This window comes from Cebidichthys violaceus, unplaced genomic scaffold (assembly GCF_023349555.1).
Source record: "Cebidichthys violaceus isolate CVI_PGR_0920_01 unplaced genomic scaffold, fCebVio1.0.p SCAF_24, whole genome shotgun sequence".
In the NCBI taxonomy this organism is placed as follows: Eukaryota; Metazoa; Chordata; class Actinopteri; order Perciformes; family Stichaeidae; genus Cebidichthys; species Cebidichthys violaceus.
The window spans coordinates 4,019,640-4,046,077 of NW_027176417.1; the positions used below are offsets into that span (position 1 = coordinate 4,019,640).

The following is a 26,438-nucleotide window of genomic DNA, read 5'->3' on the forward strand; positions in this document are numbered from 1 at the left end:
GGCACAGAAGAGGAGAAAGGAGACACTTTTACAGAGAGAGGATGGAGAGAGGGAGGGAGGAATACAGCGATTGAGTGGAGAGTCAAAGAGAGAAGAACGGGGGATTTGAGAGAGAGAAAAAATAGGTGTGAAGTGGCACTTAATTGATTGATGAAAAAAGGCCATGTTGTGTGTGTGTAAAGCAGTTTGTAACTTATGCCTAAACTTTGGCACGTTCGTCATGTCATCACTTTTGGTGAAAAGCTCCAGTTTTAGTCGATTGAATGCGTTCGGATCAGTTGATAAAGTACATGCTTCTTGCACAAAAAGCAGCGGCCATCAAGCTAAATTAATAACAATACCAGGCTAGTACTATTGTTGAATGCACACTCAGATGGGAATGAATTTAGAGACTTATCAAAACGTAGAATTCATTCAACTGATACTTGGCTAAAACAAAAGACATTTAAGCAAACTTAAGGACGTTGTTGCTCGTAGAAATAAAGATCATTACAGGCAGCTCGATAATCCCAAATGAACGGATACATATCTGTGAGTAAAATGCCATGCCTTTAAATCATGTTCTTCATCACATAATCCTCTTCTTCTCCTTGTCTGATAAATGCATCATTTCTGTTTGTTTTTAACGAAATTAGCAATAGTGACAGCCGGCAGGAAAACAGTTGTTTACCCTGACTAATGCACTGTAATCTCCAGTTAACGCAGAGGTTACGTGGGTGCTGGTGCAGGGTCATCTCCCTCCCCAACATCAACGCCCAGGGGCACTCTGGGAATTTCTCACAGCTAATCACATCACGGGTCAAAATTGAATGTTTGACAATCCTCGCCACTCTCCATTCAACAAAGCAACCTGTTCAGATATACATTGTTGGGGTAATGTGGGTGCACTTCAGCTCTGCAGCAGCATATGGAATCATGCAAATGGGCATAATAGTTGCACTGTGTATTAATGCGACACAAGCTCTCACCTTTGTCACCCTCACCTTGTGCTGTTATTACAAGGCCTGCCACATGGCACACACACACACACACACACACACACACACACACTGGAATAAAGGCATGAACACAACCACACACATGTTCCCCCCTCGCACAAAAGCATTAGCATATTTTTCAGTTGAAAAACAATGTGAACTTGTAAGCACAGAACAGACATATGCAAATGACTCTGCAGCAATTTGCCCAAACAAAGCTGGCACTACTGTCACGTGAAGTAAAGGGAAGGGGGGGGGGGACGCGACTGACGGACATGTTAACTAAAGGTTCAGTTTGTGTGTGTGTGTGTGTGTGTGTGTGTGTGTGTGTGTGTGTGTGTGTGCACCTGAAGTCATTGGTCTGAAATTGACGCTAAGGCGGTAAAATGACATAAAGTAAATATGTATTTGTACTGTATTTATTTACTGTATATTACCATCCTTTTATGTTTTTATTGCATGATTTTTCTTAATGTAGAGGTATGCAAACGTGATGAATCTAAAAATAAAAAAATTGGGTACACATATAAACATTTTGCAATGTTTATATATTTAATGTATCCTTTAGTGAGTGAATAATTGCAATTAAAAATAAATAAATAATGACAACAGTCCACAGATAATAGACAGTTAGACAAAGTGACTGAGATGAAAGCGAGATACATATGTAGAAAGAGTGAAATGTAGAAATAATAGAGACTGAAAGAGAGATGGAGAGATTAACGTTGTCTTGGCAGGAAAGGTGAGAACAGTGTGAAAGGCTAAACATGAAAAAACGAGAGCTAAAAGGTCAGCCAGCAGCTCAAATGGAAGACATTTACAGCTCTAACAAGACCGTATGTACACACACACACACACACACACACACACACACACACACACACACACACACAAATATAAATACATCTGAGCCAATGTCTTTGCTGGAATAATTGCACGAGCGAGCACATCTGGTGCACTTTGAGATTGAGTTCTGGCTCTATGCAGCGATGGTAATGACACAGTGTGTGGGTGTGGGTGTGTGTGTGTGTGGGTGGGTGGGTGTGTGTCCACTCCAAATGCCACTGCGGTGCTTCATAGGGTTCAGCTCGTCTCATTGTCACTCACAGGAGAACGGAAAAAGAGCTGGTGATAAAAAAGCTTTTTGTCTGAATAGGAGCGGTTGCATTTGTAGCATACTGTTGTCATTGTTGTTCAGGCAGATGCAGCTAAAAGAGTAGTATATGTGTTGATGTTTGCATGATTGCATTTTGTATAAATTGTCAAAAACTTCTGCTAGTACTGAGATTTTATATCTCAGTACTTTTTTTTTCCCTCTGCTGAATTTCATATTAATACGCATCTCTTCAGCCATATATCACGATATTGTAAATGCCTACAAAATGACATGTAAAAATCTAAATCATGTTTAAAGTGATTAACTGCATGCGACGATAATGCATAATATGAGAGCAAACTTTGAGTATAAATAGCTGATTTTGTGTTATAGTTTAAGTTGTTATTTAGAGATTTTCATTACAACTGTTTAACGCTATATTTCTGCAGAGGAACACTTTCACAAACACAAAGTAAGCCGGCTTGGTGTTGAGGATTTCCTTTTGTTAAGCCGTTTTCACCCTGGTTTATTGAATTATCACCCAGCTGCAGATCAGACTATTTCCATCTTAGTCTCAGCAGTTTGTTTTCAAGTTTAAAAGGACAGGGATTCGGTCGATTAGCATTGATGCTAAACGCTACGCGCCACGGGCTGCTGGTGTGACTGCGGCGACTGGCCTGGAGCCACTGAGTCGAGCTGCTGGATGCGAAGGCACCCACCTCCTCTGGAAAAGGCCTGGGAGGCATCTTAAAGTGCAGTCATTAGGCAGCCACTTGTGTAGGTGTTCTTGCAAGAAATCTTGTCAGGCGGACACCTGCTGTCTAATTAGGCAGGCGGCACACACACTTGCTCAAGGGGAAGAGACGACAAGCACAGTCAGTGGATGTGCAATGTAGTGAGTGGGCCCTCTGCTCAGTGTGTGTGTGTGTGTGTGTGTGTGTGTGTGTGTGTGTGTGTGTGTGTGTGTGTGTGTGTGTGTGTGTGTGTGTGTGTGCTAATAATGACCTGAGGCTCAACCTGCTGTTGAGAACAGTAACTTGTGAGTCAATGCCTTTGTTCACCCCGTAACATCTGGCTCTGACCGAAGGCTGTGGCTGTGTGTGTGTGTGTGTGTGTGTGTGTGTGTGTGTGCGTGTTTGAAATGCATTCAAGCCGAATGGGCCATTGCTCAAAGAGCGAGTGTGTGTGTGTGTGTGTGTGTGTGTGTGTGTGTGTGTGTGTGTGTGTGTGTGTGTGTGTGTGTGGGCACTGAGGCGAGCACAGCAAGGACTAAGGCGCGAGGAGTTGAGCATCGTCGTGGAAACCTCTGAGGGAAAAAGGCCTGGAAGCCCCTTCTGTCAGCTGGGCTCTGCAGCGCTTCCCCTCGACTGCCTTCACACACACACACACACACACACACACACACACACATACACGCACAGGTCCCTCTGGAGCACCAGATTAAGGTCTGAGTGAGTGTGAGCAGAACAATACCCCAGTGTGTGTTTGTGGAGCCGTGGTTAATTGTGTTCATTTGCTGCTCAAGTTGAGACAGCTAGGACACTGAAAGGGTGTGTGTGTGTGTGTGTGTGTGTGTGTGTGTGTGTGTGTGTGTGTGTGTGGGTGTGTGTGTGTGTGTGTGTGAGAGAGAACAGAGAGATAGAGAGACAAAACAAGGATGAGAACAAGAAAGAGTGATAGGGGGAGGATATGGAACAAGGACAGATGAGCAACTGCACAAGTGTGTGTGTGTTTGCAATCGGATGAGAAGTGCAATGTGAGGCCATGCAGGTAATCCTCATTACGATGTGGAAGTGTTCACTTTTGCGAGGTGTGTGTGTGTGTGTGTGTGTGTTACGTGTGAGGTGAGGTGAATATTTAAGAGAGCTCTAATTTCTCTCCGTACATCTGCCTGCCCTCGCACGCATCACACACTAAGATGCACTCGCTTAGGTTCTTGGTAACACACACATTTACAAACACATGCTCGCTGGCGTTTCGCATGACTTCACTGCTCATGCTTGCATACCACTTTGAGAAATGAAACCCCTATTTGCCTTAATCTTTGAACAACACATACTCGTGCCAACAAACAGAGAAGTTACTTTCTGTTGAGAGGCCTGTGTGGGAAGCCAGTTAGACCAATTTAAATGCTCTGAGATGTGCATGATGGGAAGCTGCAGATATACTTTTTTGTTTACTGGACATGTTGCGTCGCAGAAAGAGGAAAGTCGAAGAAAGAACTGATGTTGCACATTGAGCCGGGGCTTAATGACAATCATTAAGCAGCCATTTTGGAAAGGAGAATCAGCACCTCGGACAGATCCAGGGAGAGCAAAGGCTGGGTGTCATATTGTGTCTACAGTACACACAATTTAAAGATGTGGAAGATACTTTTAAAAGAAGATCAAGTCTGCAACAGCGAAATTGCTTGAAAAGCTGTTTGTTGTAATGCCGGCTGTAGCCGAACAGCAGGACTCAAACACTAAACGATAAACTTGGAACATGAACCAGTTTGATCATGTAGGAGCCTCCACACCAGATTCTGACTTCCAATGACTTCCAGCTTTAACATCCAAGTCATAATTAAAACCAGGAAAGCTCTAACATTCCTCTAGAAACTGGAAATATATCCAACTTTGTGCAAAACAATACAAAAGTTATTGTTCAAGGTATTTAAATACTAATTCAGAGGATATAGTGCAATGTTAAGTGTTTTTTAATTGTCATACAACAATCTCCACTTCTCACAGTAGCAAGACATGACATTAACATGGTGGCTACTCATACATTATTAACATTTTGGAGCGTTTGGAGCTCGTAAAGTACATTGTTCTAATTTTGGGTTGAGTTTGAACAAAAATACTTGGCCTTTGGTTTGGGTCAGCTTTAAATTTTCAACTGTTTCACCTTTTTCATGAGGGAACGTAGAGTCGCTGTTTGTCTTTAAAAACAGAACAATGGAGGGCGATTGTTGGCGCAGTAGTCCCAGTGAGACAAAATACGAAACAGAGGCAAATCAATGGCAAATAATGTCATCTTAGAAGGTCACACCTGGACCTTTCGGCTTCGTCGATACAAACACACACACGTGCAAACACACACTACAATTACAACAACATCGTAAAATGCACACTAGCCCTCGGACATCTTTATAACATTTCTAATGATGGAATGACACACACACTGCGACGCACAAATAATAAATTTGCACACACTTGCACTTTGTCTTTCTGTGCCTCCCTCACATGTAAACTCTGCAGGCTACTAAGCAGCATTAAACCTCCCTGCCTGGCCGCGCTGTGGTTTCTCCGACGCTAAGTGTCCCTCTCTCCTCCCTGCCCGGGGCGAGCGAAGGAGAAAATAAACAACTAAAGAGACAAACAGCGAGAGCCACTTAGAGCCACTTAAAGCCAAGGCTCCTTCCCACAGCGAAGCACTTCCCTAGGGCTACTGATGTGTGCCTGGCTCACTGGGAGACAGAGCGGCAGAGAGAGAACAGGACTCAGGGAAGGAAGTGAAAGAGAGAGCAACGTGGAGGAAAGGTAGTGAGGAAGTTTCAGTGCCACGTGAGACGCTAGGGAGAGAGAAAGACGTGTGAAGCTCAAAGAGAGGATCTGTCACTTTTGTTCTGCTCTAACATTACCACACAGAGCCTCCAGTAAGGCGGGGAGAGTCAGCCTTATGAGCAGTGGCAGTTACCTGTGGAGAGGAGACATTGATCTGAATACAGCCACACCGACGAGTGAAGACACACAGCCGTCCCTGCTGTGGGCAGATGGCACACACAATGCGCCAAACTTTCTGCTTTACAGGCATTTTGAAGAATTCGGTTTTTAAATTTGCATGCATTTACAAATCTGAACATTTTATAAAGCCAGCTTCTAAATTCTTATTTCACTTTGTTCACATATTCGAGTTAAAGGCTACAAAAGGGAACCTCATATGTAAATGAGAGGTTATCTAATACTAACTTTTGGTGAATTTAGGAGAAATCTACAGACGCCAACAGACAAAGTAGTAAAATAAACACCTAAATGTCTATTTTGTTAAGGAAGCAAAATAGCCCAAATATTCTAAATTGACCAGTCAAACGAATGTCTAAAGCAGAGATTCTTCCATATAAAACATTTGCAAAGCCATTTTTTTTTTTTATATTTTAAATCGTTTATTGTTTGTGAATCGTGAAGGATGTGAATCCCGGCACGACACAAACAAAATGATTCTTTAAATTCAGAAAGTCGTCAGGCTCCTTTTCTTTCCTCCGTCTCACCTCTTCCTCTCTTCTTGTTCTATGCTTTTTCATTCCTCTACTATCACTGCACTCAACCTCGTTCTCTCCCCTCAGCCTCCCCCTCTCCCTCCCCTTTTTGTCCCCCTGACTGCGAACCCAAAGGTCACCTCTCCCCTGAGAGCCCTGTTTACCTGAGCCGCTCCCTTTCTTTTTGACATTCACCTACTTGGAGAAAAGGTAAGAACACATTTAGCTGCTCTTGGCCTGGAGGTCGCTCTACGAACCTTTACAGGCACAGAAAACCAAATGTCAGTTTTCAAGCTTTAATCAGAGACACTTGACAAGTTCACAATGGATCTTAAAAAATGTTCCAACAGGGTCACATCTTTTCTTCCTCTATACATTTTTGCACCAATGTCAAGTAGTTATACAAGGAGAATCCATCAATTAACATGCTCCCATGTGTTCAAGCTTCAGCTTCTTCAAAGGAGCCCTGTGACTTTGAAGAGATAATGGATTCATTTCCCATCAGAAAGAGAAGTCTCATACTTTACCGTTTGCTTAAACCTAGACTTAACCTTTCTTTAGGTACAATACGACCACATCAGTCCATCGCTTTGCACCTGTGCTGGTACTACTGTCTGTTTCTCCAAATTCCATCTACTGAGATAAAACACTGACTATGGAGTCAGTACTTCATACAACCCCACTTCATACAATTCTAACTCTCCTTTTAATGATTTGAAGAAATAAGTTTGAAATGTCCCAGTCCTTGAGATGCATTCACACATCCAGCTAATTGATTCTCCTTTACACATAAGGAATTCAATTCAGACAATTTGCACTTGACGCATTTAGCTCTTTGCTCTGTTCTCTTCCAAACGGCTGCTGGGAGAGATAAATGCCATGGCCACTTTAAAAAGGATGTAGCGGGTATACCTGTGAGATTGTATTTCATCTGTTTCCGTGTCTGTCGCCATTTTATTGATGAATGACACGTTAAACAAGTCAAGTCTCTTTTTTTCCTTTTATAGAGGTTGGATTGGAAAAGTGGTTTCATCCTTTTTCTTTGAATCCACCGCAGGTATGAAGGTTCACACATAGTGTATAAAACACTTTATCAATATGAAGTACTACAACATAGCTATTTCTGCTTAAGAAATCATCATCATCATCATCATCATCATCATACTTTGCTTTTGTTAGCATGTGGTGTGTGAGATGTGAGCCTGCGTGCCTTCGCTGTCACTTACACTGCGAGCAGTGTGTGTTTATGTTGCGTGTTATGCATGCTGATGGTGACCCAGACCCCCACAGGGCCTCCCACCCCTCAGGCCCTCCCCTCCCCCAGGGTGAGGGCAGCAGGATGGGGGTCAAACAGACAAATCTACCCCTCTGCTCCATGGAGGCCTGCCCAGGGCCATTAGTATCCATTACCAGGAGGCACGGACAACCACAGCCTGTGGCGCCTAATTTCCACACGCAGGCGCTCTTGCATGAGCGGACTTGCAATAAAGACAGAAGTCCACATAATGCACATAAGTGCGAGTGAAATTCCTGCTCTTACACTCATGTGGCTTCATAACAAATGCATGCAGATAGTCATAAATATAGAAGAAGAAATCTGCATAGGTATTTAGAAATCTACACACAGACAGACACAGTTGACAGGCCTCCAGCAGCTCGCGACAGAGGTCCTTACTTCAAACAGACATTCTCAGAGGGGATGACCTTCTGGGAGGCTGTGGGACGTGTGGGTGTGTGTCTATGGGTGTGTGTTTGTGGGTGATGAAGGTGTGAGCTGAGTACAATCAGCTCCTTCTGACGTGTCTCAGTCACACACAAACAATGCACACACACACAGACACACACACACACCTTCCTCGCAAACAGGTGCAGGGCTAAATGGTTATGAATGGGCTGCTGGACGATCCAGCGCAAGTTTTTACGGTCGGTAATGTCATTTTAATAGAAACGTCAGGAGCAGCAGGACGACCCATCTGTCTGAGAGAGACATGGTAGTGATAAAGTCCCCCCCCCAAAAAAAAAAAAAAAAAAAAGAAGTGAAATGGGGACGAGAAGATGAAGAGAAAGCGATCAAATGCTGGACGGAAGGACGAAAGAAATATAGAAAGAAAGAGCCTGAGGAAAAAAGATTCAGTCATCACTGCATCCTTAGTTGCTGTGTGTGTGTGTGTGTGTGTGTGTGTGTGTGTGTGTGTGTGTGTGTGTGTGTGTGTGTGTGTGTGTGTGTGTGTGTGTGTGTGGTACGTCAGCTGTGTCTGGCTAACAAGCTGCACCCTCAACAGCCTATTATCTAGAGCATGGCAACTGGCCCATACCTGCAAGGTGTTTGTGTGTGTGTGTGTGTGTGTGTGTGTGTGTGTGTGTGTGTGTGTGTGTGTGTGTGTGTGTGTGTGTGAGATTCAGAGCGTGGCAGCTGTGTCATACCTGCGAGCGTCTTCGGGACACTCTCCTCGTCCATAATGGTGCAGAAGAGGGGGATTGTGGGAGAGGTGAAGGACAAAAACTGGTATCTTCTGCCTCCCTCCCGTCTCCTTCCCACGTGTGAGAAAGGGCGGCGTGGCGGACGTTTCCTCGCCTCCTATGAGGGCAGAGAGGAGACGGGGTGCCAGAGGCCATATACACACACACACTCAGACAATACACGCACGGCTGTAATGAAATCAAATAAGACAACAAAAACCACTTAACAATAAATTGATGATTTAGAAAATGTCATTTTCACAAAAGATCTCATTACTTCTGTTTTCAAAAAGTCCTGAAAATATTTTTGACCAATATGCGAGTGTTTTCTGATCCACCCATATGGTTATGAGTGTGGTTACATTTATGCAAGTAAAACTCCTAAGTTAAAGTTATCATATCAAACCCCATTTTAGATGACCATTGATGCATTTTTAAGTAATCAGCACTTAGCAGTCGGCTGCACTGTAAACATGAGCCGCTCTTCGTCTGTTGCATTTCTTACACAGTAGTGTTTTTCTGCACCTATTGGTCAATAGACATCTTTTTTGCACAGAATTCTGGGACATGCATGAATAAAATACGCTTGTCAGTACACCAGTAATCACAGATGTTGTTTATAAGGTTTATAACATTATGGTTAGAGAAAGATTATAGTTGTATGTGGCAAATAAATAGTTTAGACTATTTAAAGTGACACAAGCCAAATTACCGCTGCAAACTGCCAACAACAATGTTTTTTTGAAGAACCTAAAAGTAAATATAAGAGAGAAACTGATGATATACATTATAAGTAATTGCACAAACATTTAAGAGTGATTAAACCAGACCTACAGTTGAAAGGAAATCTCAGTGTACGGCATCAGATATGTTTGATCTGTGTGTGTGAAGAATAATTAAGGTGACAGACAGACAGGTAGCGCCTCTTAATGCTGTAACGGATTTATCTCGGTCCTTCTTTTCTTTCGCTCTCTTTCCTCTTCCTCTTTTCTCTCACCGTGACCAGAAGAAGTTCTTCTGCACTGGTGCCCCTCCATCCATCCTTCCAAGCAGAAAACCTGCACACAGACACACACACACACACACACACACACACACACACACACACACACACACACACAGACGGACACTCGTCCTCCTCACACACACCTACGTCCCACCCCCACCACATGCATACACACTCACCACCGGCCACACCAGCGGAGGCCTTAGGGCTCAGCCATCTGCCGCCCACCCAGCCCATCTCCCCCCCTCTGTAGTGCCCACCTTCCCAACATATGCAGCCCTTGCCCTGGGTAAGGTGGCAGGGGCACTGGCCCCGGCCTCAGCCAAGAGATAGGGGTGAAGGAGCACATATGTAGCCCAGACGGTGTGAGTGAGAGAGAAGAGGATGGGGGGGGTGGAGACACGGAGACAAATCAAGGATTAGATAGCTCTCTCCTTGAATCTCTACATCTATTTCTCGCTCTGTCTCACCCATATGGCTCGTTTCTTGCATGTTCACACCAGCTCAGTGGCCACCAAGGTCACACCCTGCAAAGGGCTAGTGAGGCCTCCAGCAAGGCAATTGAGAACGGAGCAGAGAGAGGGAGACATGGAGGGGATGAGATGGGGGGGGGGGACGGTGGTGGAGTTGGCATTGTCACTGAGACACCACCTTTTTCTGCGTCCCTTTTTTCCTATCCTTCACTTCCTCTCTCTATCTCTTCCCTCTGTTAAATCTCGCCTCGGGGCATTCTCCGCCACAGAAGGCAGGGAAAAAAAACAAAACGAGTGTGGCACTTTCATCCTCTCATCATCCTTTCCGTCCATCTACCCGACCCTCTGCCTCTTCCGGATAAGATATGTGCGAAAACAAGCGGCGTGACAGCGGGGGTTGACGTTTTGTTTCAACACTAACATTAATTACATTGACTATTCCAAAGTCTTCCATATTTCATGAGTGTTCTTTTGCATACACGGGCGATGCAGCACTCTCCTATTCTCTTTAGTCTTCCTGTGCCTCTTTACACGTTCCAGGAAACCCGGCGCTCCTGTCAGTATCAGGGTGGGATAGAAATCCAACAGGGATTCAGGCCAAAAATACCTTGGAAAGTTCACAGAATGCAGTTGTGGTGACAGCGGTGGCAGTTTCCACAGTTGTCCAACTAAGTTCAGGTTTGGCAAAGCTTAGAGATTTCTAAAAGAACAAATACAACATTGTTAATGCAAATACAGTGCAGAAAACAAATCTCAATTTGGTATCAATATTAATCTGAAAAAAAAAAAAAATTTGGATGAGTGTAATAGAGACAATGTTTGTGATCGAATTTCCCAAATGCCCTCAATATGTCAGGGTTTTTTGTACAACAAAAGCCTTTAAAGCTCACTGCTGGCTGCACAGGAAACAATAACAACTTCCTCATTATACCTTCGCCAAAAAACATGATTGGTCAAAGACAACATTCAAATGTGCTCATAATTCCCATAATCCCCATAAATCACAGCGAATAACGCGCATCATACTCAAAAGTGTTCTTTCAACTCATCATACCTTTAAAGTTTAGTAAGTGTAAGTGAAAACTATACTTTTATGTTATGATAATAATAAGAGCTCAATCTAAACACATGCATGCATTAAAAGCAGAAAAACAAAGATACAAACTATATCAATTTCAAAATAAATAATCGCAAAATTTCACCTTTATAGCTGATTCTAAAGACACAAAGCACAGCTGAAGTTAATGGGGATGCCATTAGTTTTGCAGGTATTTGGTCATAAACCAAAGTATTGGAGAAATAATAATGTTGACCCGATGGTGGCTCTAGATTCAAAGTTAAGACATCACCAGAATTTGGATAAATTATCCTGAAGGGAACATGAGTGTGTGGCAATCCATCCCATAGTTTTATGTACGTACTCTACTTCTGTATGAGACGCTGTAGTTCTTCTTTCTGCTTCATCTTTTATATATATATGTCCTTAATCTGACAGAGATTAAGCTGTTACGCTTGTGTGTGTGTGTGTGTGTGTGTGTGTGTGTGTGTGTGTGTGTGTGTGTGTGTGTGTGTGTGCGTGTGATGGATCAGTGATTAAATAAATAATGGTAACCTTTCCTGTAACCTTTCCCCCCCTTCCTCCTCCTCCCCAACCCCCGTCTGACCTTACAAGACCCATGCACATTAAAGACTTCTCTCTTTTCCTTCATCTCTCTCTCTTCTTCCTCTTCATCTTCATCTCTTTTACATAACTCTATCATTCTCCGATTGTCATGCATTTGTCAGGTGTGTTCCTGTTCCTTTAATTCAGAAACCGTTTGATGCGTTTTCTCTAACGCTGGCCCGTGTAACTCACCGCAAATGTTACATGAGTAGAGTAGAGTAGTCAAAAGTTTCAACCACTTCTCACTAGTTTTCTTTCTCTGCTTCTTCCTCCCCGTTTTCCTCCTCATCACTGTGATTATCCAGTCTCAAACTAACTCTCTTCCTACGGGTCTCTGTTTCTGTTTCCCTCGCTTCCCTTTCACCAGTCAGAACCCTGAACCCCCATGAGCCAAAAAAGGTTCAACTGTTTCCTTCTTTTAGCGTTAATCTGTGTGTGGTTGTCTGTGTGTGTGTGTGTGTGTGTGTGTGTGTGTGTGTGTGTGTGTGTGTGTGTGTGTGATCTTTAAGATCTGCCGGTTCAAACGACTACTCACACCACGCCTTGCCACTGAACTCACCAAGAGGTCGCTGAGACACCCGAGTGTGTGTGTGCAAGTGTGAGTGTGTTTATGCGTTTGTGCGCGTGAGCTGACTCCCTGATCTCCTGCTCTAATACCCTGAGGACCTTTGGTTCCTTAACTATAGGAGGTCCTAAGCAACCAGCCCACACACACACACACACACACACACACACACACGTATCTTCAGAGGATATCAAAGATTAGACATCAATCATTCTCACCTCTTGAAGTCTTGAAGAACGAGCACCTCATATGAAAGGTCAGTGCACGCCTGCAGAGCTACGACAAAATCAATATGCAACGATGAAGGTGATGATGAGGATGAATTATAGAAGGAATGATGGCGACGAAAACAAAGAGGGAGACGATGTCGAGGGTAAATAGAAAGATTGCTCTATTGTCTTCAAAGACAGAATTGATATTCAACTTCATCTTTTAGCCATTAATCATGTCAAACTTTGTTTCCAGGGGACACTAAAAAGTGACGCACGTGGCTGGGACGTGCTTGTTGTGGCCGTGGTTTGTGGCTCATGAAGTATTTTGAAGTCTGCGTTCCGTCATTGTGATCGCATGATTCGGATTCTAAAGTACGAGAACAAACAAATCAATCAACAAGCAAAGTGCTGCGTGTCCCGGACGCGTGTAACACTTTTTAATGTCCTCCGGATACAATTTCCTTTGTGTTGTGAACTTCTTGCAGCTCATTTCTGTATTTGCAGTTGTTTTTGTGTCGTCAAGTTGGTGAAGATGTTTCTTCATTTGCTTGTTTTCTCTCTCTATAAAGAGAGGAGGGGAGAATTAACTGTATATTTCATTACTTTTATCTTTGACACAGTGTTAATTCATTGAGTGATGACAGGTTTGATCTGTGCAAACCTTCACGAGTTGTTGAAATATGTGCCATAGTGTGATTGTTTGACCCTGAAAAGGGCCTGTGTGCCATCAGTCGGCCCCTAATCACGATGATAAAAGCTTTTTCATTTTTGTACGTTAAGTTGGTCTAGCGGAGGATTCATTTTCAGTCTTGTGGATGAAGCAAAAGAAAAGCTGTGTAAAGTGTGGCGTTCATATTTGGCAGTACCGGTTTAAAACAAGTACCAGATCAGGTCTTAGAAATGCTCAGTCCAGCGTTCAAATATTACATATTTTCCTCCTTTGTCCTCAATGCCGCCATAACTTTTCTAATTTTCAGATACAAGAATGACAGAGCGGTTTCTCTTCTTGCTGGTTTGGACTTCAGTGCAGTTCTGTTGTGCTGAACTTTGCTTGGCCTGGAGAGCTGGGTAACCGATTGAGATAGGAGCAGGGGAGCTTATCTCTGAGCGCTTGGTGTTTGGATACGTATGATGTCAGACCAGTTCTCATAATGCTTTCTAGGCTGCGTGTACAGATAAGCTTTGGGATCTGGAGAAGGTAGAGACATATGCAGGTAGCAAACAAGACACAATTGAAATTGGAGCAAGAGAAAGGGCCCGTTTCTGTTTGTTTGTTCAAGTGTGTGCCTGTGAGTGTGCGTCTGATGTTCTTCTACGCCGAGCCTACTTTAGCTCACCGTACTCCCTGAGCAGTGACCGGAGCAGTAAGCCCCCGTCCAGGCACTTGGAAACTGGAACGAGGCGAGGAGAAAGAGGGGATGGATGGGAAAGAAAGAGAACGATGCGATGGGGGAGAAAAAGGATGGAGCGCAAAGAAAGGGAGGACAGGAGAAGAGCGGAGGCAGAGACAGACAGACAGAGCGGCAGCACATGGAACGGAACAAAACGGAAAGAACTGACGAACGAATGGAACCGAACGAAAGGAGGAGAAGTGTTGGATTGAGGGATGAGAGGGAAGGCGAGGCCACCTCTTCTTCTCCCTCTCCTCCTCTCGTGTGTGTCCCCCCCCCCCCCCCCCCCCCCGTGAGAATGCCGCCTGCATGTGTGTATTTTCTTCCTCGTCAGATCTGCCGCGCTTTCATTCGCACACAAAGACGGGACGTAGACGTACCTGGCACAGGGGGACGTGAAGGAGCTGGCAGAGGTGTGTGTGTGTGTGGGTGTGTGTGTGTGTGTGTGTGGGTGTGTGTGTGTGGGGAAGGGGGGGAGAGAAACAGATAAAGAGACACTGCCTCACCTGCCTGGCAGACAAGAGGGCCTGTGAGAGGATGGCCTGTCTGTCTGAGATGTCCCACTTAACACTGACACACACTTAACCCGCTCAACACCAGCATGCTCCTCTTTCTCCTGCTCCCAGCGCTTACATTCATATTCACAGCTGACACACTGAATCTGCTTGACTATATTTCATGCAACAGTGGTTGTATTTCTGACATGAGGTGTAACTTTTGGTTTCTATATAGGTTTGCTTTTGTCCCATGCTGATTACACGAGCAAATGTCGATGTCCTTGTGATTGGAATAATGTGTGTGTACGGTAGCATAAGACCAGGGATTATAGCGGCACTGAACTCATCATTTTATAATGACATTGACAAATACACTGTATTTAATGTGGATTGGGACCAATACCTGATCAGCTTAAGTAACTTTGGTGGCCTTCTGAATTTTCATGTAGGGCCATCGTCAGGTTTGACCAATGCTTAGCTAAAATAATAACGTTCCCATCAGCCTCGGCTGTACTTTGTCTTTCGTCCAAATTAGCAAATGTTAGCATGCTAACAGGCTAAATTAAGATGGTGCACATGGTAAACACCAGCATGTTAATATAAGTACGTCTAGCGTGGCTGCAGACTCTCAGGCCCTCTACGGATACTTTTGAAAATGTATGTTTTTTTTCTTTAGATTTAAAAATCAACATTTAATTAACCTAAAACTCTGTGTGTGTTGACGAAAGGCCAAAACGTTTTTAAAAATGCGGAGGGACAGGGACAGGGCCTCTGTCTGTTTTTAAATCCTGTGAGCACCTCAATCTCCACTGTAACTAATGAGGTGAAGGCAGAAATATTAGAAATAGATATTTAGAAATACAGACAAATACAACCAAAATCCTAACCACTATAATACGATCTTTTCTTCAAATTGGGTGAATCAACTGATGCATGTTGAGTATAATTGCTGTCATATTTTAATACGAGTGTATTTGCAAGAAAATACTATAAAAGACTCACAAGAGATTGCAGCACTTAACTGTTTTCCGTGTTCTCTAAGAATGTGGTATAAAAACATCAAAGAGTTAATTGATCCTTTTCACTGGATGAGATTAATTGTTTGTCATACAATTTATGTGCAGATAATTTCCTGTCCTATTTTATTGAGTTTAGCTGAGAAAAAAAAAATGGCTAAAAAGTCAAATTACTGCCCAACAGCTGCAGCACAATGAGGTTTGACGCCGGAATGAAAATGTGTCCACGCTAAAGACATTTGAGGGGTCTGCAATGCGACACAAACAAACAATAAACAAGGAAGCAAACAAATTGACACACACACACACACACACACACACACACACACACACACACACACACACACACACACACACACACACACAGCAACCCGCTATGCTGCAATTAGCTTGTTTTAAAGGAAACAAATAACAGTAATTTCAACAGAACAGCATCCATAACAATTCACCCCTGGAGGGGATCAGCTATTTGAGCACAGAGGATACACTCATACATAGTGCACGAGCACAAATTCACACACACACACACACACACACACACACACACACACACACACACACACACACACAGTCGGCTGAGTGCAAGCAGTCGTATTCAAATAGACACACGAGGATGCACATACATGCTAACACACACACACACACACACACACACACACACACACACACACACACACTGACACACAGCTCCATAGCAGCAGAAAGGGTCAGCTCAGTGTCTGAGTTATTATGCTACTTTGTTCTGCCTCAGTGGGAAGGCTGCACCCCGCGCACACACACACACACACACACAAAGAATTATTATCACCTATCAACACTCAAGGTGCAAATATAAAAGGGTTGGTTTGTTAATGGATTGAAAGAGATGAATAAAAGATTGGATTTAAAAAAAAAAAAAAAAAGATGGTAGGATGAATGGCGTCTGGTCGCTGTTTCTTTGCGCGTGTGCAGAAGTTTGGCGAGGAGAACCAGGCCTCTGCCTCCCCCTCTTTACATGACCGCTCCGTCCATCTATCCGTCCCTTCCTTTCTGTCTGGTGTACAACAATGGCGTGAAACATCTGCGGCTACCAGGTAATTATGGCTGAGCCAAAAAGCCAGCGGGCAGTGGCACGTGGACGAGCTCCGGCACCCCGCAATTAGCCCGTCCGTCTCTCCCCCGATGACCAGCATGTTATCGCTCTGAAGAGCCAGAGGAGAGTGTGTGTGTGTGTGTGTGTGTGTGGGGGGGGGGGGGGGGGGGGGTGGGGGGGTAAAGACAGATGAGTGACCTCAGAGGGACAATCACACCACCAAAACTGTCCATCTGAACAAGTCCTGTCTTATGTCCTGGTTGTGGCTGTCTTTTAGCAATAATTTCATGCAGTTTCATCTATATTTTGCACCTGGAATTTCTCTGGTGCTCAAAAGCAATAGAAGAAGAGTGCCATGTACAGAAACTCCCATTCATTCCCTATCAACTGTTTTATACTCTGTTCTGTCTTTGTACTAGATACTAGCATCTTTGTGACTGATGAAAGTATAGTTTGGGGATTTGGGATAAAACATTCATATTCGACAAGTCAGACGCAAATGTCCGTCTGGTTTTGTTTGATTGTATCGTCTGAATTTGCTCTTGTATCAGATTTGACTCGCAGCGTAAAAAGCAGTAATAAATAAAGTTGTGACTGTAGGGAGGACCAGGAATGAAGCCAGCCAGTCACATTGAAGCTCACTAGTTTACCATTTCAAATTCAAATCCCAGTTTATTCACTGTTTCACAAACTTTTCCATGGGGGCAGCTTCCCTCGCCTTCTCACATTTACCGTCCACTGTGTCTTCATTACGGGTGTTTGATTGGTCGGTGCACGAGTGTTTGTGCGCACACTCATTTACACGTGTCAGTGTGTGTGTGTCTGCGTGAGCTCTCCACTGTCTGTGCTATTGTTTGCTTATGCATGTGCACCCCGAGAGCGTATGTGTGTTTCTGACTGCGGGTGCATTTTATGATGTGTACTTTTTTTCTCTTCCTGGTCCAGGAGTCCCCATCAGGACCCCTAGGCGTCCCTGTGCCCGCCTGCCAAAAACGTCTGCATCTCCTGGACCCCCTCGAGGCAGGGGACAGCCAAATGTCACTTGGACCCTCTACAGAGTGGTGAGTGGAGGACAGGAAGAGGAGAGAGGGGGAGGGAAAGGAGGAAGGAGGAGACGGGGAATTGAATGCGAGGGGGCCAAAAGTTAAAGAGGAGATACGAGGATACGTAGAGTGGAGAGATGACAGGTGGATGGGAGGAAACTGAATCCCTTTAAATGATGTTCAGTTCTTACTTTAAGTTTGATTTGCTTCCTCTCAGGCAGCCAGCGGCTTTGGCAGGCTGCAGCAAATATAGATTGAAAATGCTGAGACTTTTGTTGCTCAAGGGAGCTCTAGCATCTACAGAGAGATGGGATTTAGTGGAAGATGCTTGAAATCAAGGTTGATTTCTAGGAGTTAACTCATCCTTGCACTTAATTTGCAAACAATGAACATTTAACATGCTTTTGTCAGGGTCACATGAAAATAAAGGTGACTAAATGGGAAGTATCACCTGTCTAAAGCTAGTTTAAAATCTCTGAATTGAATTGGAACGAGAGGCGGCCAGCTGAATCCCCCGCAGGTTACTTTTAAATGTAAAGAGAACTAAAAACAGCAGGACATAATGTCACTTTAGCTCCATCAACGGTAACTTATTATATCCTGTGTGCTTTTCTATCATACAGTAGTAACGCAAGTAAGATTTTCACACGGATTGTTTCGTGGTGAGGATGCTTTTCTGCGTCCGTTGTAATTTGTTTGGTGTCTAAGGTAATTAAATGTTAAATGCAGTGCAACACACGTACATTCACTCATCTAAATTACTTTCAGTGATGTTTCTACAAAACCCAATGCAGCTTTTTTTCTCCTTCTCTTGCCCACCTCCCCCATCCATCTCTGCCAGTCCCACTCTGTGCATGTGAATGTGTCCCTTGCTCCTTGTCCTTGCATTGGGGGGACAAATGGAGGACGAGACACGTGGACCATGCATTCACATAGTAGACTGAGAATGATTAACTGTGGTCCTTCTTAATAGGAAACACTCACTTGAATTTATGAGAGGTATATGAAGGAACATGAGGGCATGAAAACATGTCTTATTCTGGGTCACAGCTGCTGAGATGAAAACACACACACACACACACACACACACACACACACACACACACCTGTAACCTTCTGCTTACCCCTGATTCCCAGTAGAGCTGCCCCCTGAGAGTCCTGTCACATGGGAGGGTTTAGAGTATCGACCAGGGATGTACGTGGAACACGCACATGAACGGAAACAATAGAGCGGCCTTCAAGCTTTTATTCTCCAATTGATACAACGTGAACATTTCTGTTTACTCACTAAGCTTTATGGGTCAAGTCCACAGAGAGAAAGACTCAAGAGATGATAAACAAGATTTCATTTCAGTGTGAAATAGTGACATTGTTCATTACAGACAAAAACAGAAGGTCTTATTGATCTTAATAGAATCGTGTGGGCTCATCACATGCAGGCAGATAATCTCAACTGCTTACATTTTGATGCTTTTTGTTTAATTTATTCAAATAACTTTTGTTCCCAGATTATAGTGTCTTCAGCGGCGAAAGCAACTTTGTTAAAATCCTGCAATAATGCTGCATTAGAGAGGCAGGTAACTTAGAATTAGCAGTAAGACGAGGTGTGTAATTAAACGGGTCTTCATTCATTTACAATGCAATGCATAATTTAAGCAGCCGTGCACGCGAGAAAAGAATGAACTGGCTGTAACTAATAGCTCGCTCTCTAAACAGCACCTACACAGCAATTACAGATGAGAGATAGGTGTGTGTGTGTGTGTGTGTGTGTGTGTGTGTGTGTGTGTGTGTGTAGGTACATCCACTAAGTTAATGGCTGTGTGGACGCGGCAGTCTAAATGTGTTCATCTGTAACATTTTATCCTGGTTCACCTCACTCAGCCACTGTCACACGCCACACAAGTACACACTCAAGCACACACATGAGCTCACAAGGCAGGAAAGGGCAGCAGGGAAGAGACACCGCAGCACAGAGACGAGGGCGAGACAGAAGATGAACGGCACCGGAGTCCACTTTACACAGCAGGTAGTTTCCCCCAAAAACTTCCCCCAAAATTCTGTCCTAAAAATAAAAAGGTAATGGCCAATAAATACTGCAGCTGACGTAGAGATGGAAAGACTGAATGATGCTGACTGATAAAGAACAAAAAAGTAATGGATTGATGACAAGTCAAAAGTCTGTCAAAGAGCATCACAATTAGGATGTGCCCTCAATAACAGAGATAATTGTACTTAGTATTTCATTCATGTGTCAATTTTTTACCCTTCCTTTTAATTTAACTTGTCTCCACAGGTGGTATTTGGTAAGACAGTTTCATTAATGAGGCTCCAAACTTTTACTGTTGCATTATTTCATGAGAATCTGAGAATCCTGAAGACAGATTGGTCTCCATACGGAGAACACCACTGGTAGGTGGCCACAGAATTTGGCCAGTGACTTTTGAATTTGTATAATACTGTAATTGGATTTTTTTAGGGAAACTTTTTTTTTTTTGCCTGAAGTTAGAGCTTTTGGCTGCAAACTGAAATTAATTTCTATAACAAATCAAGTATTTATCTGATGCTTCCTTTGTGGTGACTTGTAAAGGCCATCTTGGAAATACCATACATAAGCAATGCAATTGAAAATACTGAACATGAGAGAAACAGTTTCCCTTCGGTGTCAGTAAAAGTGCATGAAATCAGCTATTTGTGCAGCTATTCACCTACAGACCTCAAAACACACTTTAATCCTTATTCAGTGCAAAATATTTGGTGTACACTAATAAAGGCTTGAATGGTGTTCTGGAATTCAATTAATCAACGTTTTGAATATGTTTTATGTTTATGAAAACATACACGGTTAATTAAAATGTACAAAGTCTTGTCAGCATGTTAATCAGCTATTAATACTTCCTTCATTAAGAAGAGGGAGAGGGGGATCATTATTGGATGTTCACTTATCTCCCCCTTGTGGATATTTATTGCAACTACATCTCAGCCACACTTCGGCTTTAAAAAGGAAATATCCTCTTTGAGGTGTGCTATTCCAAAGATGTTGGACAACATATCTACAAACTGAGTCAGTTGTCTCCATCACGCGGAAATCAGGACTTAAAGACAACTAGTCTTATTTATATTATTTAATTGAATTAATTCCCTAGATAAAGCAATAGCTTTATAAATGATCAATACTTTAAACTGCTTTAAAATAAACCAATTGCATATTCTTATCAGTTTTAAAAAACGGAGCTATAGTAAATTAAAAGCTGCACATATCTTCTAAAAATAATGATATATTGCTGACGTCAATTTTATCAAACAATTTTTCTCAATGTATATTTTTATCTTGAACGAGCCTAATAGGCCAGTCGCTGGATCAAAGAGTTGATTGGCTCGTTTTGTAGAAAATCCTAATTTACTGTGTATTTGTAATATTTAATGCTCAATTGTTGGCTATTAGTTGCATGTTGTGCGACAATCGGTTTAATCCAAAAACAAATCTTGTGTGATTGATAATAATAAAGCTTATTTATATAATATCAAAGCGAGCAGCAAAATGTTTCACAGGCAGACATAAAAAGAACAAAAGATAGCATACAATGCAGATACACGCACATTTCCATATAAATATATATTATTTAGAAACACTCATGAATAAATCCGATTGAGGTCTGTAAACTACAAGAAGCTACATCAGAATGTCCTATTGTATTTATCCTAATTTTACCTCTTATTAATGTATACCTTCCCATATGGTCTAGCGGTTAGGATTCCTGGTTTTCACCCAGGCGGCCCGGGTTCGACTCCCGGTATGGGAACTTCCCTTTTTGAATCTGTCTGAGGGGCAAAGACATTGGTTTGTTGTTTATTATAAATTTATTTTATTGTTTATTATAAATTATTGCCAGCATAATTCATATAAAAGCTGACGATTTAATTTAAATGGAAACTATGTCACATAACATGAACTCATAGTGTTATAATATAATCATATAAGTTTGAGAGTGATACAATTACAGTAAATCCAGTGTGTTGACATGTCATGAACATTCCACAGTAAATGACAAATATTAAACATATTTATCTGAATGTGACACACAGAGGACATAATTGAAGCAGCTGTATGTGATACATGTGATATTATTCAAATAGAAGAACAATAAGGGAAGAGCCAGGGTTATATCACACTTGAAAATACTATAAAAACATCCTTCAGGAAAACAAAATATTCTTTTTTTACATTTATGAATATTTGTCAACGTCATTATCAAGTTTACTATAAGAAATTATTTGTATTCTTTCTTGGATTTATGAAGAAAAAGTCCCCCTAATAATGTTAAGTATTTAAACATAATCTGCAATATACTTAATAATGTCTTGGAGTGAGAAAAACTCCAAAGAAATGTTTCATTGTGAATATTTTGCTGTTTTTCACTGGTGCGCCAGACTGGTCGCGTCATCATTGTGCGCTAGGATGAACCGTGCGTCGGAAGTCCGCGACGGACCACGCCCCCAGTTTATCCTTTGGCTTGAGCCGCTTTGCAGGTGTAGCTAATCAGTTTTCTAATTCAGTGGCGAAGCTCTTCGTGCTGCCGATGAACGGCACCATGGCCGCGTCCTCTCACCGGATGACGTTAGGACCGTTGGTTGCAGCCATCGACCAGGGCACGAGCTCCACGCGGTTTCTGGTAAAATTAACAGGAGCGATATGTTTAATGTTTGGCTTAACGTGCAGAAAGCTAACAGCGTCCTTGGTTGTGTTTGCCTGCTTCTGTTGTCATAAGTGAGCACGTGTGGGTTTGGCCCTCTGGTGGTCGCTCCCTTTCATTAGAGACAAACGGTGTAATCTAACCAGACATAATGCCATTTAAAACGTATATCTTTTGCTCTCCAACCAGAAGGAACAGATGTTTTCTTTTTTCTGGATGTTGCTTATAGGCGCCACAAGCACAAACTGTCCTAAAACAAGACACATGGCCACAGATCTCTAAACTTCAGATTGAATTATCCAAGTTAGTTAATGTAACTGTGACTTCTCATTAGAGTTGAGTAAATTAAATGCCACTTGACGTATGCAGAGGTATTTTTCGTTGTGCTAATTGTGCCTTGAAAACGTGCCAAAAGCCTTCAAAACTGCAGAAATGATAACTTTACTTTGTTTTAATATAATTGTACTATTGGTGTGTGTGATTATTGAAGGTGTCTGTGTTATGTGGCATGTTCTCACTGGTGAGAATGACAAATGGTGTAATCTAACCATTCAGAATGAAGTTAGAGCTACTGCATGTTCAGCGTTCCCTGCATGAATGAAGAATAAAGTGTGTTATTGGCTGAAGCTAACGTATTTCCTTTGTGCCATTTCTCTCTGTTGAAGGTGTTTAATTCAAAAACAGCAGAGCTCCTCAGCCATCATCAGGTGGAAATCAAACAGAGCTTCCCCAAAGAAGGGTTCGTGAAAAGCTCCGATACAACGCCTTCAAGATGCTTACACAATGTAGAAATGTGTACATCTGATTTGCTGGGATTTTTTGTGCCCTTATTTTCAGATGGGTGGAGGAAGACCCCAAAGAAATTCTGCAGTCGGTGTACGAGTGCATGGAGCGCACGTGTGAAAAGCTCACCCAGCTCAACATAGACATCTCCAACATTAAAGGTATTCATTCACACGTGGTCTTCATGCTCCCTTGGAGACGTTGTCATTCCTTTCAAAGAGACGTTAACGATCTGAAATCTTAGGAAATTGTTGCTTGAATCTGTCCAGCTATCGGAGTGACCAACCAAAGAGAGACCACGCTTGTTTGGGACAAAGAGACGGGGGAGCCGCTCTACAATGCAATCGGTAAAGATTTGATGTTGTGTTTCCATCATTTCCATTCATCCTGGCACAGCTGTGACATTCTTTACTAATGGACGCCGTCTGGATGTAGACACAAACGGCAGATTGATTGCAGATTGATTGATTTTTGTTGCTGTGAAATAACTTTGTGTTTGTCGTTCAGTTTGGCTCGACCTGCGGACTCAATCGACAGTTGAACGTCTAATTAACAAAACTCCAGGAAAGAATAAGAACCACTTGAAGGTGATTTACACTCTGCTCCCTCTCGTCTATTGCTTATTTTTTAGAGGGTGCTTTTGCACGTTAAGGAGGATGTATGATGTCGTCATTGTCTTTTTGTGATGTTTGACTTGGCAGTTGCTTCTGTCATTTCATTCCTGCATATTTGATCTTACTTTAAGCACCTTGCTGAGTTGTTTATTGTCGTCCCGCAGCATAAAACGGGGCTCCCGATCAGCACCTACTTCAGCGCAGTGAAGCTCCGCTGGCTGATGGACAACGTGGACGAGGTCCACGCGGCCGTCGTGTCTCACCGCGCCATGTTCGGCACCGTGGACTCCTGGCTCATTTGGGTAAGTAACGGTTGTGTTGGTGACAATCCGGAGCTGACTGGTGTAGAAACTGACTCTTTGTGGGTTTCTTTTATTGACGGTCACACAGTGTTTAACCGGGGGCAAGTCAGGCGGAGTCCACTGCACCGATGTGACCAACGCCAGCAGAACCATGTTGTTCAACATCCACACTTTGGACTGGGACCCAGAACTCTGCACGTACGACATCCGTCTGTCATTTGCCTTTTCATTCATAAATATAAATTGCATGGAAAGCAGAATTGGCTCAATCCTTCTGATGCTCCGGCTCTTTCCCCGTCAGGTATTTTGGTATTCCCATGGAGATCTTGCCCAGAGTGAGGAGTTCTTCAGAAATCTACGGTCTCATGGTAAGCATGCAGACATATAAAGTCAGCCCTGCTTACAATTTCCCTACAATGAGTATCGTATCAATGTTTAATCCGAATCATTTCATTGCTGTGTCTAGTGTGACTCTAGTGCATGAAAGGTGGACTGAGAAATGATTTTAGGCTTTTATTTTGTGTGCCATTGTCTCTCCTCTCTCACTGGTAGAAAATTTGTTCTAGCCAGGTAAGTAACACTCGCCATCACATCATCTTCCTCACCATGCACAGCAACCTGTCCTGCTTTTCTGTGGCCAAGGCGGACACGCCGTCACACAGTGCGTTTCCAAGATTCACATCAAGGCTTATGCCTCAGTAGCTGAGCTGTATTTTGAGCACCAGTGGCCCCTCATCATGTGAGTGGAGCCTCCATGCAAAAACGCTGATTTATGGTTCAGCATTTAGCTGCTGGAGAGCCGGAAATTTCACACAAGAGTTAGTGAAAAGAGTTTAACCAAAGCAGGGAAACGGCTCTACCACAGACATTAGTGTGTAAAAGAAACATTCTTTGTTCAGTGATTCTGCACCCAGCAACACACTCATGGGTGCGTTCATGTACGGTGTGTTGGAAATGTACTGGAGGCTCCGCGTCCCTCATTGCTTCTGTGGTGGCATGTCACTCGTCTTCCTCTGCGACGTCCCGAAATCTCTTCACTCTTTTGCACAGTTTTTTATCAAAGCGACTTTTATCTTTTAAACATCTAACTTAAACAGAGATCGCCTCACATGTAGGAGTGAAGACATTTAAATGAATACAGGTTCACACTCACTGTTAGGAGGTAGAGTTAGTCTGTATATTTGTGTTATTTGGCCTCATGTTGTCAAATAACGAGTCATTCCCTTTTGCTTTTTAGCGTTCTTGTCAGGAAAAGTATCTCATGGTGATTTAAAATGATTGGTGACTGATTTGATTATTGATTTGATATTTTAGCTACACATATGCATGTTTAAGTTCAAGGGTTTAATCATTCTATTTTTAACTTATTTCTGAAAAAAGCACATCAGTTCATAAAGGCTTTCGCCACATGTTTCTTTTAAAAAGTATCAAAGACATTTGAACAGTCCTTCCTATTAAGAGGAATAGTTTGAACCTCCTTAGTTAATATTCCATCGGTGTCCAAAACCGTGACGCTATCACAACCAACAATGCGTGAAACCAAAACACACTAAATGCTCTATTAATGTGACTTCAACATTAATAATCGAATTTCACTTATTAAACAAGTTAATCTTTTGTTTTGGCAGAAATCTGGAGCTCTCTCAGGTATCCCCATTTCAGGGGTAAGTTCGTCTCTAGTTTTACTCTCCAGTGTCTCTCCATCTAATCTCTGTAGTATTTGAGGCATTCAATGGCTCCCCCTGATGGATGTATGTGTGCATTACACACAGTGTCTTGGGGATCAGTCGGCAGCGCTGGTTGGACAGATGTGTTTTCAGGACGGGCAGGCTAAAAACACGTAAGTGTCTCTGTGTGTTTTTATTCTCTTCACATGTATCGGTTCTAGTATTAGTAGTTTGATGTATTTTTGTGTTTTCAGGTATGGAACTGGCTGCTTTCTCCTGCGAAACACAGGAGCCAAGGTACAATACTACAGATTAGCATTTTAAAGGTGACGCCGGAGCATATTTTGCACACATTGTTCTTCTTCTGTCGTTTGCAGCCTGTAATGTCTGACCATGGCCTCCTGACCACCGTGGCCTACAAACTCGGTCGAGACAAACCTGCCTGCTACGCACTCGAGGTACAGTATCTTAAATACACTAATATTCCGTATAATCATTCTCATCTCAAAAGATGTTGTTTCGGGTGCTTCCTGCCAGGGCTCTGTGGCCATTTGTGGAGCCGTGGTTCGTTGGCTGCAGGACAATCTGGGGATCATCGGATCATCTGAAGAGCTCGGTATGTGCCGGTCTTTGAAGAAGACATCTTCGGGAGTGTGTTGTCACTTAAGTC

At 42.9% G+C, this 26,438-nt stretch overlaps 1 protein-coding gene and 1 non-coding gene across 3 annotated transcripts in view; both read left to right on the forward strand.

Moving 5' to 3' along the window:
- Positions 1-21,439: 21,439 nt before the first annotated feature.
- trnae-uuc (transfer RNA glutamic acid (anticodon UUC)) lies at positions 21,440-21,511 on the forward strand. Its single transcript has one exon. It is a non-coding gene; the product is annotated as a tRNA-Glu (tRNA).
- Positions 21,512-22,206: 695 nt separating this feature from the next.
- The window catches only part of LOC137878854 (glycerol kinase-like), a 7,422-nt gene continuing 3,190 nt past the window's right edge, over positions 22,207-26,438 (forward strand). Inside the window, exons 1-14 of one of the 2 annotated variants that reach the window (XM_068719299.1) lie at positions 22,207-22,381; positions 23,068-23,141; positions 23,240-23,346; positions 23,455-23,532; positions 23,693-23,772; positions 23,964-24,101; positions 24,190-24,299; positions 24,403-24,469; positions 24,654-24,671; positions 25,730-25,765; positions 25,874-25,941; positions 26,023-26,065; positions 26,146-26,226; positions 26,306-26,384. In XM_068719299.1, the coding sequence (XP_068575400.1) occupies positions 22,289-22,381; positions 23,068-23,141; positions 23,240-23,346; positions 23,455-23,532; positions 23,693-23,772; positions 23,964-24,101; positions 24,190-24,299; positions 24,403-24,469; positions 24,654-24,671; positions 25,730-25,765; positions 25,874-25,941; positions 26,023-26,065; positions 26,146-26,226; positions 26,306-26,384 (1,072 nt within the window). In that variant the 5' untranslated portion in view covers positions 22,207-22,288. The remainder of the gene's footprint in view (positions 22,382-23,067; positions 23,142-23,239; positions 23,347-23,454; positions 23,533-23,692; positions 23,773-23,963; positions 24,102-24,189; positions 24,300-24,402; positions 24,470-24,653; positions 24,672-25,729; positions 25,766-25,873; positions 25,942-26,022; positions 26,066-26,145; positions 26,227-26,305; positions 26,385-26,438) is intronic. The other variant, XM_068719300.1, reaches the window with a different exon arrangement.